The 15,625-nt window shown below is 44.7% G+C and overlaps 1 protein-coding gene across 2 annotated transcripts; it reads right to left on the minus strand.

The window, feature by feature from the left end:
• Positions 1-397: 397 nt before the first annotated feature.
• On the minus strand, positions 398-14,518 carry arhgap45b (Rho GTPase activating protein 45b). Of its 2 annotated transcripts, none has more exons than XM_037116043.1 (24): positions 13,893-14,518; positions 12,628-12,877; positions 11,336-11,518; positions 9,047-9,190; positions 8,832-8,916; positions 7,148-7,220; positions 6,907-6,976; positions 6,279-6,410; positions 6,071-6,132; positions 5,824-5,934; positions 5,621-5,701; positions 5,358-5,525; positions 5,047-5,184; positions 4,734-4,930; positions 4,323-4,444; positions 4,028-4,114; positions 3,761-3,862; positions 3,486-3,649; positions 3,207-3,395; positions 2,989-3,126; positions 2,578-2,849; positions 2,246-2,483; positions 1,462-1,564; positions 398-1,298 (listed from the first exon to the last, which is right to left on the minus strand). In XM_037116043.1, the coding sequence occupies exons 1-24, from the start codon at positions 14,172-14,174 to the stop codon at positions 853-855; spliced, it is 3,837 nt and encodes a 1,278-aa protein (XP_036971938.1). In that variant the 5' UTR covers positions 14,175-14,518; the 3' UTR covers positions 398-852. The 2 variants fall into 2 exon arrangements, with proteins under 2 accessions (XP_036971938.1, XP_036971939.1); XM_037116044.1 differs by lacking the exon at positions 13,893-14,518 and adding an exon at positions 13,365-13,808.
• Positions 14,519-15,625: the final 1,107 nt, after the last annotated feature.

The following is a 15,625-nucleotide window of genomic DNA, read 5'->3' on the forward strand; positions in this document are numbered from 1 at the left end:
GTGAGGTTTTTACCTTAGATCAACACAACAGTTTCATAATTATATTGAAATAATGTAATGGCTTTAGATGCCTACCTTCTTTTTCCTTTTGAAAGCCATGCTGCAGCTGCTGTAGACTCGAGCTTTTAGAACTGGTCTGGTTGTTGTTGTTTCACGAGTCAAATAATAGTACCTCCTGTTTCAATAAACTGTTCCTCTAGTGCCCTCCCTAATACGATGAAAGAGTAATACATCACCGAGAATTCTCATCAGGGGTTGTAACTGCACTCAGTCTGTTCCCGCTCATTGTACGTCAACTGTTCCCGCTCATTGTACGTCAACTGTTCCCCATTTATCTTTTCTTTGACTTGCAAAATACACAGAGAATACGATTAGATGGAGTAACAACACGCAGACAAGTTTTTAAAATAAAATGTTTATTAAAATAGACCAAATATCCATATCAAGGCAATACAGGCAACATTTATATGAAACTGCTAAATATTTTTTCATTTTTTCTTTTTATTATTTTAGTGCTGAAATAAAAACCAGCAGCACTTTAAAAAGGAAATTGGAAATTTTGCACATTCTCATGTGACTAGCTACCCAACCTTTCCATAAGCTTGTAAGAGCAATGAGTAAAACACTTTAAAATACAAACTGGCACAAAAATACATTTTTAAATCATAACCTCTTGAAATGACAGGAGTAATTGCATAAAACAGCAGTAAGCGTGCAGATTAGAAACATTAAATTTGACCCTGATGTAGACAACACTGTAAATCCTCACAGTTTTGGCTGGATTTTAAAAAGGTCTAAAAACCAGAATCCTGCCACTTAACTAAAACCTGACTCACCCAGATTTTGATAATATCAGACAAACTCTGGCTCACTGTCCCTGTTTCTGGTCAGGGGTAATTTCTTTCCACAAAGACGTGTGAGTGGATGCCCTGACAGGCTCAGTACGGGGGAACAGGGGTAGTTGTTGTTGGACTGGTTCACATTGAGCTCAGCCAAAGAGGCACTCAGCTCCTCCTCTGTCCCGGTCTCGTCATCTGGTGGCCCGCTGTCTGGCAGTGCCGGGGGCTCCGCTTCCTCTGGGTTGTCGGGGTCCTGGTCTGCCTCTTGTTCCGGGTCAGTGTGGGTTACAGACTGGCTTGATAGGTCCAGACTGTCCCTGTTGCTAAACTGGTCGTCGTCCATGCTCACCTCGCTCTCCTGCTTCTGCAGGCTGCGGGAGTGTCTCTGGCTGCTCTCGTCCACCTCGGAATCAGAGTCAGGAAGCTGTTCGCTGGACCCCAGAGAGCCTAAAGAGCTCCCTGAATGGACATCAAGAGGCCAGTGGTTACACATGGATAGACAATTTTACACTGCATTTTACAACTTTTAGAAATTGTAAATGTGTATTGTGCTGTATTTAAGGAAAGTTGGTTCATTTACATTTATCTCAGTATGAGGTAACCAAGGTTTTATACAACTTACCACATCCCTCCTCCATCTTGTCGGACTCTGTTTTATTCTGCTCCTCTCTGCCTCCATCCTCTCCATCAGCAGAGCTCTCCACTTTATCATCCGCAATACTGCTCTGTACCAGCAGGGGGTGGAAAAGAGATTTATGTGAGAGGGCTTCTGTTAAACATGCAAGTCAGGAGGGAAGAGTGGTTTGAAGGTCCAAACTCTGGATGAGGAAATGGATTTGCCGACATTTACTACTTCTGTTTTTCTTGTTTACCTCTTCTTGAGTTACACTGGAATCTGTCCATGTTCGTAAATTACTGGCAGTTTCTCTGTAAGGCCATTGTTCATTCAGTAACAACAGGCTGCCACTTTTCTGTGGTGAACTAATGTTTTCTAAAGGACTCCTAAGGGTCTTTTAAGTTCTCTCTTTGGCATGTTTGCCTGCCAACAGTTGCTAATGACCTTATTGGTCATAAATCCTATACTTAAAAAAAAAAAAAGAACGGTTGAAGGAGAAATTTATTTTTGGGTTTGTACACAGGCTGGAAAGTTTGGGAAGTGCTTGGATTAAACTGAGTTTTCAAGGTTTGGAAAAAGCTGGAATTCGAATATACTCCTGATATGTTATGCTGCAATGCAAATGAGAAACAAGCCTATATTCACCTTTAGCATCATAAATCCACAGGAACATTGTCTATTCATGTATTGCCTTCACATGTCATGCAAAAATTGCCCCACAGTTATACTGCAAGGGGGCAATAAACTATACAAAGACATAATCAGAGAGAAAAATCTTGTGGAACCTTACCTGCTGAGTGGAGGTGGAAGCAGTGCGGCTGGTTTTGTGGGTCTGAGAGGTTTTGGACTGGAAGATGGATGAATAGAAGACGATAAGGGCCTCCACGATGCGGGCCTGGTGAGGGTAATCAACCAGAGAGGACAGGGATATCGTGGCCCCGGTCGGACGGGGACGCATCAGGGAGGGACCAAACACAATACCCAAGTTACTGGGACTCATCTTGTTATCGTCCTCGAGCTCTGCAATCCTGATGGATGAAGGATGAATAAATAAATTAGTTAAGAAAGAGCCTGGTATTTTGTTTTCCTGCCGTTTCTTTTCAAATGTATTTAAATACAGACCTCCGGAGGTGGCGAACGATGTATCGCAGCGTAGCGATGTTCGCCTTGGGCAGTTCTTTCAGAAGCTCCTTCAGCTTGTCCACAAGGACCAGGATCTCTGGGTCAGTGTCAGGGCCCAGATCCACCAGCTCCGGGTTCTTGCCCACACCTGGTATAGTACTGTTCGACTCGGCCTCCTCCCCTTCTGGAGTTTCTGCTTCACTCTGCAGACTCTCCTTGGCCAAACCCATCAGGCTGTTGTACAGGCGGAACGGCATTATGGGCTCTGGCAGCTGAGGGAGACGGAGACAGGAAAGGAAGAGGGCAATAAGCAAGGACACACATGGAGGAACAAGAGAGACTTAGAAATCACTTGGAGCATTTTTATGCATGCCGGATTGTACTCTTCCATGTGCTGGCTTGTATGTGTACCTGTCTCAGGTAGAGCTTGAGGACGTTGCTAATGTCATGCGGTGAACACTGGGACAGCTCTACTAGCTCCTTGCCGTTCTCGAAGGCCTGACAAAGCTTCTCCACACGAGTCTTCACCCCGTTCACCCTGTAGATGCCCTGCGAGGAGGAGGCACGCACTTTAAATACTTCTGTCAGTTTCAGATATCCAACACTTACTTTGAAATAAGCTTTCTCACCTTCATCTTGAGCGCCCGTCTCTCTATCTCAGAGATGCACTTGGTGATGATGAAGGGGATGCCGTCACTGGCACAGCTGGCTACCTGAGTGAACTCCCTGCCGAACAGCTGCAGGCGGCCCTGCAGCTTCTTATGGCCGCACTGGATGGCCAGAGTCTCCAGACAGCGTTTGTGACACGCCAGGAAACACTGAGAACAGAGAAGAAGATGTTGAACCCAGTCTAATCATCAGTAAAATGCTTCACAAGCTGCACATCTGTATCCTGCAGGACTTCTCACCTCCTCACACTCAGCCCCCTGGAAGTAAACGTAGCTGTCACACTCGCGGCACTTTGCAGGAGTCCGTAGCTTCCTCAGTCGGTGGGTCTGCGCCGCCTTAGACAAGCCGATGTTACGGAAAGGTCTCGTGGACACCACCACATCAGGATCCATGCCGTTGATATCTGAAGACAAAGACCCACATCACACACACACACATCACACTCCAGAAATCTAATACAACAACAATACATTTGTACAAACACGACAGAATGGAGGAAAATCTGAAATCTTACTTTGACTTTCAAATGACGTCACATTCCCGTCTTTCTCGTCTGCATCCTCATTGGATGACATTGTTCCGGTGGATGCCGTCCGAGCAATCTTACTGATTTCACCTGAGATTTACATATGGTTTTAATCTGCATTCTACTACACAAAAAAAGCTCACGCTTGCTCTTTAAGTGACAAAGGGACAAAACAATCTTCTCCTTCTTGGTAATTCACAAATGAGATATGTTTCTATGAATTTTCTACACCAGGAACAAAACGTATATACTCACTTGTGCTGGCAGTAGGAGACTCCAGGCCTCCCTCACCTCCAACACTGTCGTCACTCACTGTTGAACCCCATGACTTGTGGCCCTGCCCTGAGGACAGCAAGGGGACAAGAATATAAGAACAATCGGTACAAGGAGGATAATGGCTTTAAAGGCTATTTATCCAGCTTGAATTTTAGACTGATTACTTAAAACCATCAAAACTTGGCTAAAATAACTTGTTGTTTTACACTGATAATTATAGCTATAGACATCTATCCTAACACCCGGAGCAGCAGCAGCAGCAGGAGTCACTTACTCTTGCGTTGAGTCTCAGTTTCTCTGTTGTCTCCGGCTGCTGTGTCCACGCTGGTGGCAGGACTGTCCGTGTGGCTCGTCGGCTCTGTGTTGAAACTGTCATTCCTTGGTCTGTGGCCGTGGCTACAACAAAGTGGAATTATAAACACATTTATTTATTTTACAGACATATATTTTCAATCGAAAATTATTACCAAGAGTTGGATAAGATTGATACCCCTCCATGTTTGTATGGTAAATATGTTGCAGCTGGTGGAGAAACACCAGCTAATAGTTTACGGAAATATAGTAAGGGGGGCCATGAATCATTTCAACTAACTCTCAGCAAGAAGTGTATTTCCAAATACTGAACTTTTTCTTTAAGGTTTCGATTTAAATCCTAGATAATTGTCACTCTGACTGAGGCTCTTACTGTGACGATGAACTGGAGGGACAGTAGTTCTCAAATGTGTAGTGAACATTCGGCTGCTCTGGCAGCTGCAGGTCTCGCACGTGGGCGGCGTACTGCTGTCCTGGATCATACAGCTTACTGCTCTCACACAGAGTCTGGTAGTGGACCGGCAGGGCCACTGTCTGCATGTGCATGAGCTGGTAGTATGAGATGGTCGCCTGATGGAGGAAGTGATACAACATAAAGTGTCAGGAAAGAGCTTACATTTGCCACCTTTGCAATAAGGTCTACGACAGGTTTGTGTGTGTGTGTGTGTGTGTGTGTGTGTTCTGACCGAGCGGAGGGTCTGGTCGCTCTGTTTGATGACGTCCTGCAGCTGTCTCAGCACTGTGACCTTTGTGTGCTCCAGCTCCAGCTGCTGAGTGGTGGCGTCTGCTATACATGTCTTGTAGGTGGCCTCCGCCTCATCTGCCTGCCCACACAAATTTAAATTAACCTCCTGTGTTCTGTTTTAATCTATCAGATCACGACAGATATATGAAGTGTCAAGTGTTATTAAGTGGCAGCCAGATAAATGAAATGTCAGTTCCACGAAACCACATAAAGTGCTGAAACAACAGATGAAATACAGTTAAGGATCAGAACCTTGTTGCGAGCTTCCTCTTCTAATCGCTTCTTCTTCTCCACAGACTTTGCTGTAGATCCTCCTCCTTCCTCCTCAGCTCTGCACGCTGCCGTTTTGGCCTTCTCGAACTCCTCACAGCGGACCATGAAGGCTTGCTTGGCTTTGCGCAGGTTCACCTCACACTCAAGCTACACAAAGAGAATTAATTCCTTATCTCTACTGAAAAGAAACGGTCTACTCTGACAAGTGTGTGGCATCACATATACAAAATAAGAAAACGTACCAGTTTTCTCTTCGCTCGAATCCAGTGTTCCTTGATTTCCTTACGTCTCTTTTCATGCTCCTGTCGACGCTGCAGGAGAGGCTGCAGACACACATGCACATATTTTATGGCCCCAAACTGTTTCAGGAGTTGAACTTCTTACATGTAAGTTCACTACTTCCCAACACTGAATCCATGTTGCAGCAGACCTCAGTGAAGTATACCTGGATGAAGGTCTGGTTGTGCAGGGTGGTGGTGGCCTGCTGCAGCCCAATGCTCTGCTCCTGGTCCTGCTCCAGAGCCAGAGAGTAGATGGAGTAGAGGGGCATGTGGGGCTGGAGGGAGCGAGCACAAATGCACAAAGATAAGGTTTGATATCCAACAAAAAATGAGGGTTTAAGTTTATCCTAGCTTCACATTCATTCAATATCATTTATAACTACTGAGGAGAAAAAAAAAGAAGAGGTTTACATGTGTGATGCTGTGTTTGCAGGACTGGTATAATCTCTGGAGGCCTTTGGATAATTCAGTCTCTGGTGAAACAAAAGAAAATAAATCATTAATAGGGTAATCACATTTTATTCAAGTTTTTTGTTATTCACAATTTTTGATAAGTTAAAAATAACATTCTTATCAACTAACTCCACAGACAGACCAATCCTTCGGCACTCCCACTCACCCAGTGAGGTTCTCTTCTCCACGTAGGTCATCAGGTCCTTCATGTACTTGGAAATGGTTTTGGCGTAGAGCAGAGCCGAGTCCACCCCTCCCTCGCTGCGCTGGAGAATCACGTCCACTTCCTCAACTCTGCCTGCACGACAACACACAAACACGGGTCACTGCACAGGAACAAGCACCATTTGTTGCCACGGCAACATAAACTGTTATTCCCAGATATGATTTGTGAGAGGCAAATGTTTGCAGCTGGGGTGTGAAGATTCAGAGCTGTAGCGATAATCTCAAAACATCCTGTGTTTTATTCTGGTGTATTTTTTCCAATGCTGTTAATAAATTAATTTCCAATAGAGTTGTCCGTTTTCCTGGTTTGCTACGATAGAGAGAGTTTCTGCAGCTGGCACCAAGTCGTTAAACACAGCAGCTGTCACTTGTGTCTTGGATAACAACTTTCTAATGTAAATGAAAATATGATGGGAAAATTAGCTTTGTGACAAAACAAAACGAGAGTGAATCGAATGACAGGAAGCACAGACGTATCACAAATGGCAGCGCTGAGGGACCGAAACAAGAAACTCAAAACTCAGCTCAAGCAGGAGTCTGAGTGAGCAGGTGAGCAGCTGTTTGCCTACCCATTTCCTGCAGGTCGCTCCTGAACGCTCCCCCGTCCGAGCCCGTCGCAGTGTACAAGTTCTCCATCGACTACAGAGGACAAAGATGATTCAAACACAGATCAACGCTCGTCATTACAGAGGGAGTTTCTTTTTCCTCCTTCAGTGGAATACTGTGGGTGTGTGTGTGTGTGTGTGTGTATAAACAGTGTAAAGTGATGTTAGATTCTATGTAATTTCTGGCCGTCTGTGATGAACTCACCCTGCTCTTCTCAGTAGGCAGCAGTGAGAGCAACGTGCTGCTGTCCACCTCTCCCATCAGCAGTTCAGACACACTGTGGAGAAACACAAAGACACCGCAACATGTGAAAATATCAAACAAGTAATAGTTTGGGAGAATGCTGCAACATGGAGGTTTCATATCAGCTATTAATAAGGTAATTAGCAATTCTGACCCTCAAGAATTTTAATGTGATTTTCACACTGATAAGACGCCTGTAATACTGGGAAATCAAACCTTATTACCTTGTTATTAACAGATTAACACCTCATTATACCATTTTAATAAACTTATATTTTTTTTTTTGAGAAGTTGACATTGGTAAATATCAACATATCTAAATATCTTTGCCTAGTTGTCATCTTAAACTGGCAAGATACTAGTTTTTTGCTTCAACGTGTCATTTTGAAGCTAATTTGGATTGCACAACGTAATGATATGGAATAATAAAAACATCAGCGTTTCGACGTGTTTGCAATCACAATACAAATGTATCTAACACAGATCACATCCAGTTGTCCCTGTGTTGTTGATGTTTTTAGCAACTTTGAGAAAAAAACAGAATCGTTGCAAAAGAGGTGCCAACAAAAATACAACTTAAAAACACTTGTTTCCCGAACTTTACCCTTAATATTTGATCTCGAATGACCCCAATATATATAAATCAGTCTGCTATTACACAATTGTTAATTTAATATTTACATGGTGTTATATATTACTTCCTTAATAGCAAGCTATTGCCTTGTTGTTAGCAAGCTGTAATGTGAAAATGATCATTTTTCATCACATCTCTCATATTGATTAATTATGTCACTCGTTAACTAAATTCTAAGCTTGTCAAAAACAAGTGGCACCTCCATCTTGGTACTTTTCTGTTCACGCCAGAAAAGGAATCAAAGAGAGGAAGAGGGGAGGAGAGAATGAGGAAACAGACTCATCAGGCAGATCTCAACTGTCTCTGCCAGCTCACTTCCTCCTCAAGCTCTGTGACAGCTGTCTAAACCCTGAAATGGCACAGACTAGCATGTGATACACTGTTGGTGCAATATACTTCAACTACACTTTACTGACACATTTCTCTACACTAGCTTCACTTTTAATCTCTTTATTATTCTTAAAGATTAAAAAAAAACTTTAATTTTGGAAAAACTGATTTAATTAACTCAGAGTTGACATACTTAATATTTTGTTTGGTTTCTGTTCCTCAAGCGTCTCAAATCAAACAGAAACTTTCTCCTACATTTATAGCCTCTCTGATTTGTAACAATCTGTTCATTTTGCAGCCAGGTAGTCGACAGCAAGTTTTTCAAGATTTGGTTTTGTGTCATACGGTAGAAGAAAAAAACAACCCACTTCCTGTTTTCAGCTCTGCCTCATGCAAATGTGTCACCACTGCTGCACTTCTCTCTCCAATTCCCAACAACAGACAGCTTTACACACATCAACTCACACACTTGCAAACTGATTCCTCTGTCTGTAAAAGAGGTGACAACTGCTTCGCCTCCATTATAGCTACACTGGACCCTAAATCCCGTTTTTAAAAAACAGTATTTGTGGCAACAACGACACCAATGCCAGCAGTAATCACCACAGGTTTACTTTATAGGATTTAACAGGTTGTAATTTGATAATCAGACATATTGTAAAAGGTGTCCCAGATACTCACTTGCTGCTAAAAGCCACTGCGATGGTTTCAATTGCTTTCTCAAAGTCCATTTTATCTGCCTCGTTACACGCCTCATAGTGGAAACCTGAAAAATCACAACCATGCTCGTGTTTAAAACGTACACACCTGCACAGCTGTATATGTCAAATAAACAGAATTACCAACAAAGGATTAAATTGTATGTTGCTGAAGGTTCCTCAACATAACTCACTGACCTTTGACCTTGGATATGAGCTTGCCGGCAGCGGTGAGGATCTCCACCGTGTTGAGCAGAGGGTAGGTGTTGATGACCTGACGCAGCACCCGCAGGACCTCCCCCAAACACTCGTGAGCCACCGGCCGCTGACTCTCCTTCTTGCCTGGACGAGAGGGAAAGACGAAGATGTGGTTGGACGAGGAGAATGGAGAAAAACACAGTAAGAACTGAAGAGGCTATAAAAAAAAAAACACTGGTTCAAGGGATGCTACAAAAGTTTGTTCCTAAATCCCAAGATGACTTCCTCAAATGTCTGGTGTGTGCACATCCCAAAGGTGTTTACTGTCATGTAGGAGAAAATAAATCTGAAAATATTCATATTGAAAGAAGTTAGAATCAGATAATTTTCACTGTTCCTTTGGCTTGAAAACATTTCTTAAACCTTTTAATCAATTACCAAAAGAGTTGGCGATTCCTTTGATTTGCACTGTTCTTGTTCAAACTGATAAAGATTTGTCCGGAAACCATTAGATATTATATGTTTCCAGCTTGTTTCAGATAGGCAGCCAATCACCAGGCGGATTTTGTCATCATCAGACAGATAAAGCTAACCTGTTTCCAGTCTTTATGCTAAGTTAAGCTAAGCCAAGTGGCCACAGGCTCTTGCTAAAAAAAAATACAGTATAGATATGAGAGAGGGGCTGCAGCTGTTTGTTTTCATTATCAAACTGCTCTTAAGTGACGTTTCAGTCGAAAACCCGAACGCTCCTCATTTAGGATGAATTATAAAAGAAAAGCAGCTAATCTTTACATTTAGATTCTGAAAAAAAAAAAAAAACTTAATAAATCAAGTGCAAAAATCTACTACTCATTGCAGCTCTATGTGAGAGTGGGTATAGACCTTCTCACCTAACACTCTCCACTAGCCCATCTCCAAACATTTGCAGAACTATTCCTTTAAGTCTGGCAGACAGGACAGAGATAATGGAGGGTAGTCTGTGTCAGACAGGTTTGGTTGAGGTTCACAGTGTCAGCTCGTCTGCTTTGAGGTCAGCGGTGACACATCTGCTGCCTGCATCCTAATTTCCCCCTCACATGGACTGGTTTCGTTCACTTTAACAGTCTAATGTTGCAACTTGTATCATTTTTCCAAACGACCCTGCTCGCTCAGGGAGGAGGGAGGAGGCCAGAGAGCAGCCGATCCTCCGTCCTCCCACGTTCTGTCTGATATGTGTCAGAGTGTCGCGGCGGCAGCAGCAGCAGACAATAAGAACTGAGTGACCTGATCTTTGTGCCAGAGAGGATGTGGTCTTTGCTATTGTTTTGCAAGATTAGAAAGTAATTCGGGTGCTGTGCTACATCTGCTTTCTGTGGCTCGTGAAAACAAATCATTGACTTGAAAATGTTTGATGATTAGAAAATAAAAAAAACAGGACGCTGCAACCACGAGGGGATCGGCGGACGTGACGCGGATGGAGCTCTGATTGTAACGCTGATTAAGAAGAGGACACGTTCCGTCACGCCGCTGCAGCCGGCCTATCGCGGGGGGAAGTGTGGACGAGGCCGTTCTGTCAGACGCTATCCATCATGGCTTCCTGTTTAAAGCGCTCACTCTGGGTGGAGAACATGTCGGAACAGAGACAGATTACAGGAGACAGAAAGACGCGCAAACAGACCTCTCGTCAGAAACAAACTTTAATGACTTGCTGAAACACCTGTCCCTTTTTTTGGTCTGTTTGTTCAGCAGGTGAGATCGTCTCTGAGGGGGCGGTGCTCACTCCACATACAGGTGTTCTACCATTTTAGGCCTCGCTGCATCGCGCAAGAGTGTGTGTGTGTGAGACTGCAGTAAACAAGAAGCTGGCTTCCTGCTGGAGACAAGAGTGCGGTCGACTCTGTGGGCGCAGCGGAAACGCAGCCCTTTAGTTTGGAGAGAGAGGACGCTCACAGCCACTTGTCAGCATGCTGGTGCAACGTTTGCTCCGCCCTTCTCCCCTCCCCCCACTCAACCCTCTGACACACAACGCACATGTGCCTGAGAACAGGACTGATGCAAGACTGACTTATGTGGATGCCTCGCATCCGCTTCACTTAAGTAAAAATGGACCGGAGCGTGCGAGGCAAAGGGAAGGAGGACCAAACCAAACTGTATCATTCTGTCTGCAATTCAACTCATGCACACAACGCAATAATAGTAAACAATCATTATTCATGTGTCATGTCGAGCAAACATGTCCTGAATCACGTTCCCCTGACTTGTAATCAAAAGGAGAACTCAACACAAAGCCAAATCTGTCAGTGCGTTTACCTTCAGCCAGCACCACATCCTTCAGTTTCTCCACGGCCTCGGCGAAGCGAGCTACGTCCCTCAGCAGGGCCGGGATGTCCTCCACCTCGATGACTGTGCTCTCTGGACCTTCAGAAGGAGGAGTTGGGGTCAAAGCCCCTTTCCCCTGGCCTTTAGTGAACACCCACGACTGGAGCGGGAATCCTGAAGAGACGCAGGGACCAAATGAAGTGTTAAAGTCGTAATGTTTTTCCATTTAAAACTCTTGAAGTGATAGAAATACACTACCAGTTCCTGAGTTATCATCAAACCTCAATCTCATATCTGTCAGTTAAATACTGTATAAGGATGCAGCCTTAGCTTAGCAGAGGCGCAAAGACTGGAAACAACTGGAGATGAGTCTGTCCAAAAATAACAAAATCAGCCTACCAGCATCTCTAAAGTGTACTGATCAGGACACTTATCATGCTTGTTATAAAAGTGTGTAAAATCAACAAGTTGCAGCTTAATGGGGGTTAAGTGCTCGACTGTTTCTTAATCCAAACCTGTAACTTCCTGAAGTCTGTTGATTGCCTCACAACTGCCTCCAATCAAGAAACAGTCGAGCATGTCACCAGCTGTAAAACTGGCATGTTACACAAATTCAAATAACAAATCTAGATACAAGATGTAGGTTAGTAAGCTTTCAGTTTTTTTTGTTGTTTTTTTTTTTTTTTTTTTTTAAATAAACCTTTAGCCAAGCCAGGCTATCTATTGTCAGTTTTTTTGCTAGGCTAAGCTAACAGACAGTCTGATTTTGATCCTCTAATTCTCCACCAAAAAGTGAACTAGCGTGTCAAAGTATTCCTTTAAATGTGATGTTTTCCTGCATTTCTCTGTTCCATATGATTGTGAACTGGATATCTTTGAATTTGAGGCTTTGAAGACATCGCCCCGGCTTCAGTGATGGGGACTCTTTTACTCTCGGACAGTTTTAAGACTAAGGAATAATCGATATCAAAAAAAAAAAAAAAACACACATGAAAACATTCATTAGTTACAATGCAGGTTATAGTCTCTTTATGCTCCTCAAAACTCAAACTACTCTTTAGGAGGTAGTGTTGAGAATGAGTTCAGGAGTCTCACAGCCTGAGCAAAGAAGTCGCTCTGCAGACTGACAGTACGGCAGCGGACACTTGTGTATCTTTTGCCAGATGGCAGCAAGTGAGATTTTGCTTTCTGTTTCTGTTTCACCGTGGATGTGGCGCACAGCAGACCGGAATAAGATCACAATCGAGGAGATTCCATTAACTCAGCAGGTGATGAACGGTTACCTGCAGCACTGGCGTGTCGGCTCAGGGCCGTCGGCCTCTTCAGAGTGGCCACAGGGGACGGGCAGCCCACCCCTTGCATGGCCGCCAGCTTGCTGTGCTGGGGGCTGGGGGTGCCGGGGCAGGACAGGGACGGGTCCTGGAGCCCGGCGGAGCTCGGGGTGAGGGTTGAAGAGGAGGACGATGAGATGGGCGAAGAGGAGAGGGTGATGTCGCCCGCATCTTTGCGAGGCTGCTCCTGCAGGATAGACAGCTGAGAGAGGAGAGGAAAGGTCAAGACGATCACATGACGCGACTTTTCAGAGGCATGAGGGCGCCTGAAACCCAGCAGCACTGTTGTTGGTAAACACACACATGAAGACTTTCACAAGATCCTGTGTCGAGTTGTGTAACACTTCCTGACTCCAAGCAGTTGACGGGTGTGGCAAACTGAGCAGAGAGTGTAGATTAGGAACACAGAAACACATTTACAGTTTGGTAAAAAAAAAACAGCGAAATCTACAGCAGTGGACACAACCTTTTCTTTTGCCTACAAATGGACATAAAAAGTCAAAGAAAAAGAGTTTTTTGGGTTTTTTGGCCTGGCTGAGGCATCTCATCTCTAACCTGACGCAGCGTATAGTTCTGGGCCCGACATCTAAGGAGCCCTAATCACAAAACTCCAAGGAGTCCTAACACTTCACAAAGACGACACAGAAAAGCATCCCTGCATGTTCGCCGCCCATGGCACGCCAACCTACCTGCTTGAGCCATACGTTGTGCTTGTTGGGCAGTATGTCCAGCCTGTCTTTGCCTTTCGACTCGCCTCTCTTGACTCTCTGACTGGTAGAGTAAGGGTTGTAGCTACTTTTGCTACCACGTTTCAGCATGCTCCCTCCACCTACAGCTCCGTCCCCATATTCTATGTAACTTCAGGCACAGGTCATCTTTTCCAAGGTGATCATCCGCGAGTGCTCGCACGCACACACATGCCTCGGCCTGCCACAGCCTCAGTGGTGGAGATGAGTCAAGCAGTGAGGTGCACAACTGAATAGTCTGAGTGACACTGTTGCATCATAATGAGCGTCTGAGGAGTTTCTGTCAGTTTCACACCCTGGCTTCTATTTGATGTTGTAGTCCACACACACACACACACACAGAATCACCCCCTTGTCCAGAGCCCTTCCTGCAGCCTGTCCCCTCCAGCCGAAGGTCATCTGACTGATCACACACACACACACACTCACACACCGTCAGCAGCAGAAACCAGAAGTGATGCATGTACTCACAGACTGGGCGCTGCTCTGCGGCCCGGGGCTTCCTGCTCGGCTCTTCTTCGAGATGGATGGCGTCTTGATCAGTTCCCGTTTCTTCCTGGTGAACATCTTCAGGGTGCCTTTGCCGTCCATCCCGACCTCTTTGAGTTTCACGTACAGCCCCCCCACCCACCCCCCGACTCGCCACTTGGGTGCTCTGCCTCTCGCGCTCAGCAGCGGGTGCTCGGTGCCATCCAGGCCGACCTTCAGCCACGATGAGTGTCTGTCTGTCTTCCTCCTGCCGCTGTCGCACATCGAGCCGCGCAGGCTCACTGACAGAGAGACAGACAGCTCACCGCAAACTGTGCGCTCCCGGCATCCGCTGCGCTCCGCGTGCGCGTGCGCTCCGTTTCCTCCAAGGGGGGAGGTTGGAGGAGGAGGGACACGCGGGTGAAACAACAGTTATTCACACAGTTTTTTGGGGGGTAAATTTAATTACTTTTATCTCAAATTATACTCGAGCAAAACTCAAACTGAAACTTTCAGACGAGACCAAACTCGGCTGAAACGAGGAGAGTAAAAGCTTCCACGCGCACACAAACAACAAACCGTCGCCACGCTCACGTCCACGGTAATCAGTTGGTCCTGATGCACGTGCGTTTTCCAACATGTGACGTAAAGCTTTTCACGGCGGCCTCCCGCCTCCGCGTGCACCTGCAGCCTCACACACACACACGACAACATGGTGTTTGTGCGACTAGTGTTTTTTAACTGTCACGTTTGGATAATTTTGGCTGTTTTAATGTGTGTTTCATACATTTTAGCAAAGGTGTTTGTTATTTTTCTCTTGTAAAGTTCAACCTCAGCTCATATGACACGTCTTTAATACAATGAATGTTACACACGGACAGCTGAAACCGTTGTTCACGTCATCCTCCATTAAAAACGGTTTTATTTTTATCATTACAGCATCAAACCACACATCCCATGTTATCAGGCTTTTCTTCTGTGACCTTTGATGGGTTTTTGTAATTTTGAAAACTTCTCACCTGCAATATACCTGTATTTTGGTTGGGCGCTTTGCCTCATAATAAAACTCAACCCTCATACAACTGATAAATACAGACCACATTTAGTACAGAAAAAAGGGTCCATGCCTAAAACTACCATTTATAATGTATGTGATTTTTGTGTTTTAAAAAGAAAAAATAACAGTGGCATCATGTAAACAAACTGTTTTTTAAAGGGTCAGAATCCTGAAAAGGGATGAGTATTCTGTAGTTTTTGTCAGGAGTGTTCCCCTCTTGAGTTCCTCACAGGAGGCAGGTAGGAGAAAAAATGTAGCCCCCAGTAATCGCTGTACATCCTATGATATGTGACATATATAATCTTCTGCTTCTTTTTCTTTGAAATGTTGAATTCTGCATCAAACTGGTGTTTATACACTGATCTCCTCTGTCCACTCTGACCACCAGAGGGGGACTCAGTGATGAGGAGATGAAATTAAAAAAAGAAGCTTAACTCTAAAGTGTGACTGTAGAGTGGACCCGGCTAAGTTGCTGGGAGTCCCACAAGGGTTATGTGCTCTTACTCATGCTCTCTACTTCACCTGTGAGTTTTTGATATGTGAGCACATCATCGGCTGATATAATAGAGGTTTTAAAACAAAGGATCCTGTACAAGACAAGGCCTCAGGGATCACAGAGCCACCACACGTTTCTGGATATCCTGCAGGTTGGTGTATGCATAAAGACTAAAAGGTACAA

The sequence above is a fragment of the Acanthopagrus latus genome, chromosome 11 (assembly GCF_904848185.1).
Source record: "Acanthopagrus latus isolate v.2019 chromosome 11, fAcaLat1.1, whole genome shotgun sequence".
Lineage (NCBI taxonomy): Eukaryota > Metazoa > Chordata > Actinopteri > Spariformes > Sparidae > Acanthopagrus > Acanthopagrus latus.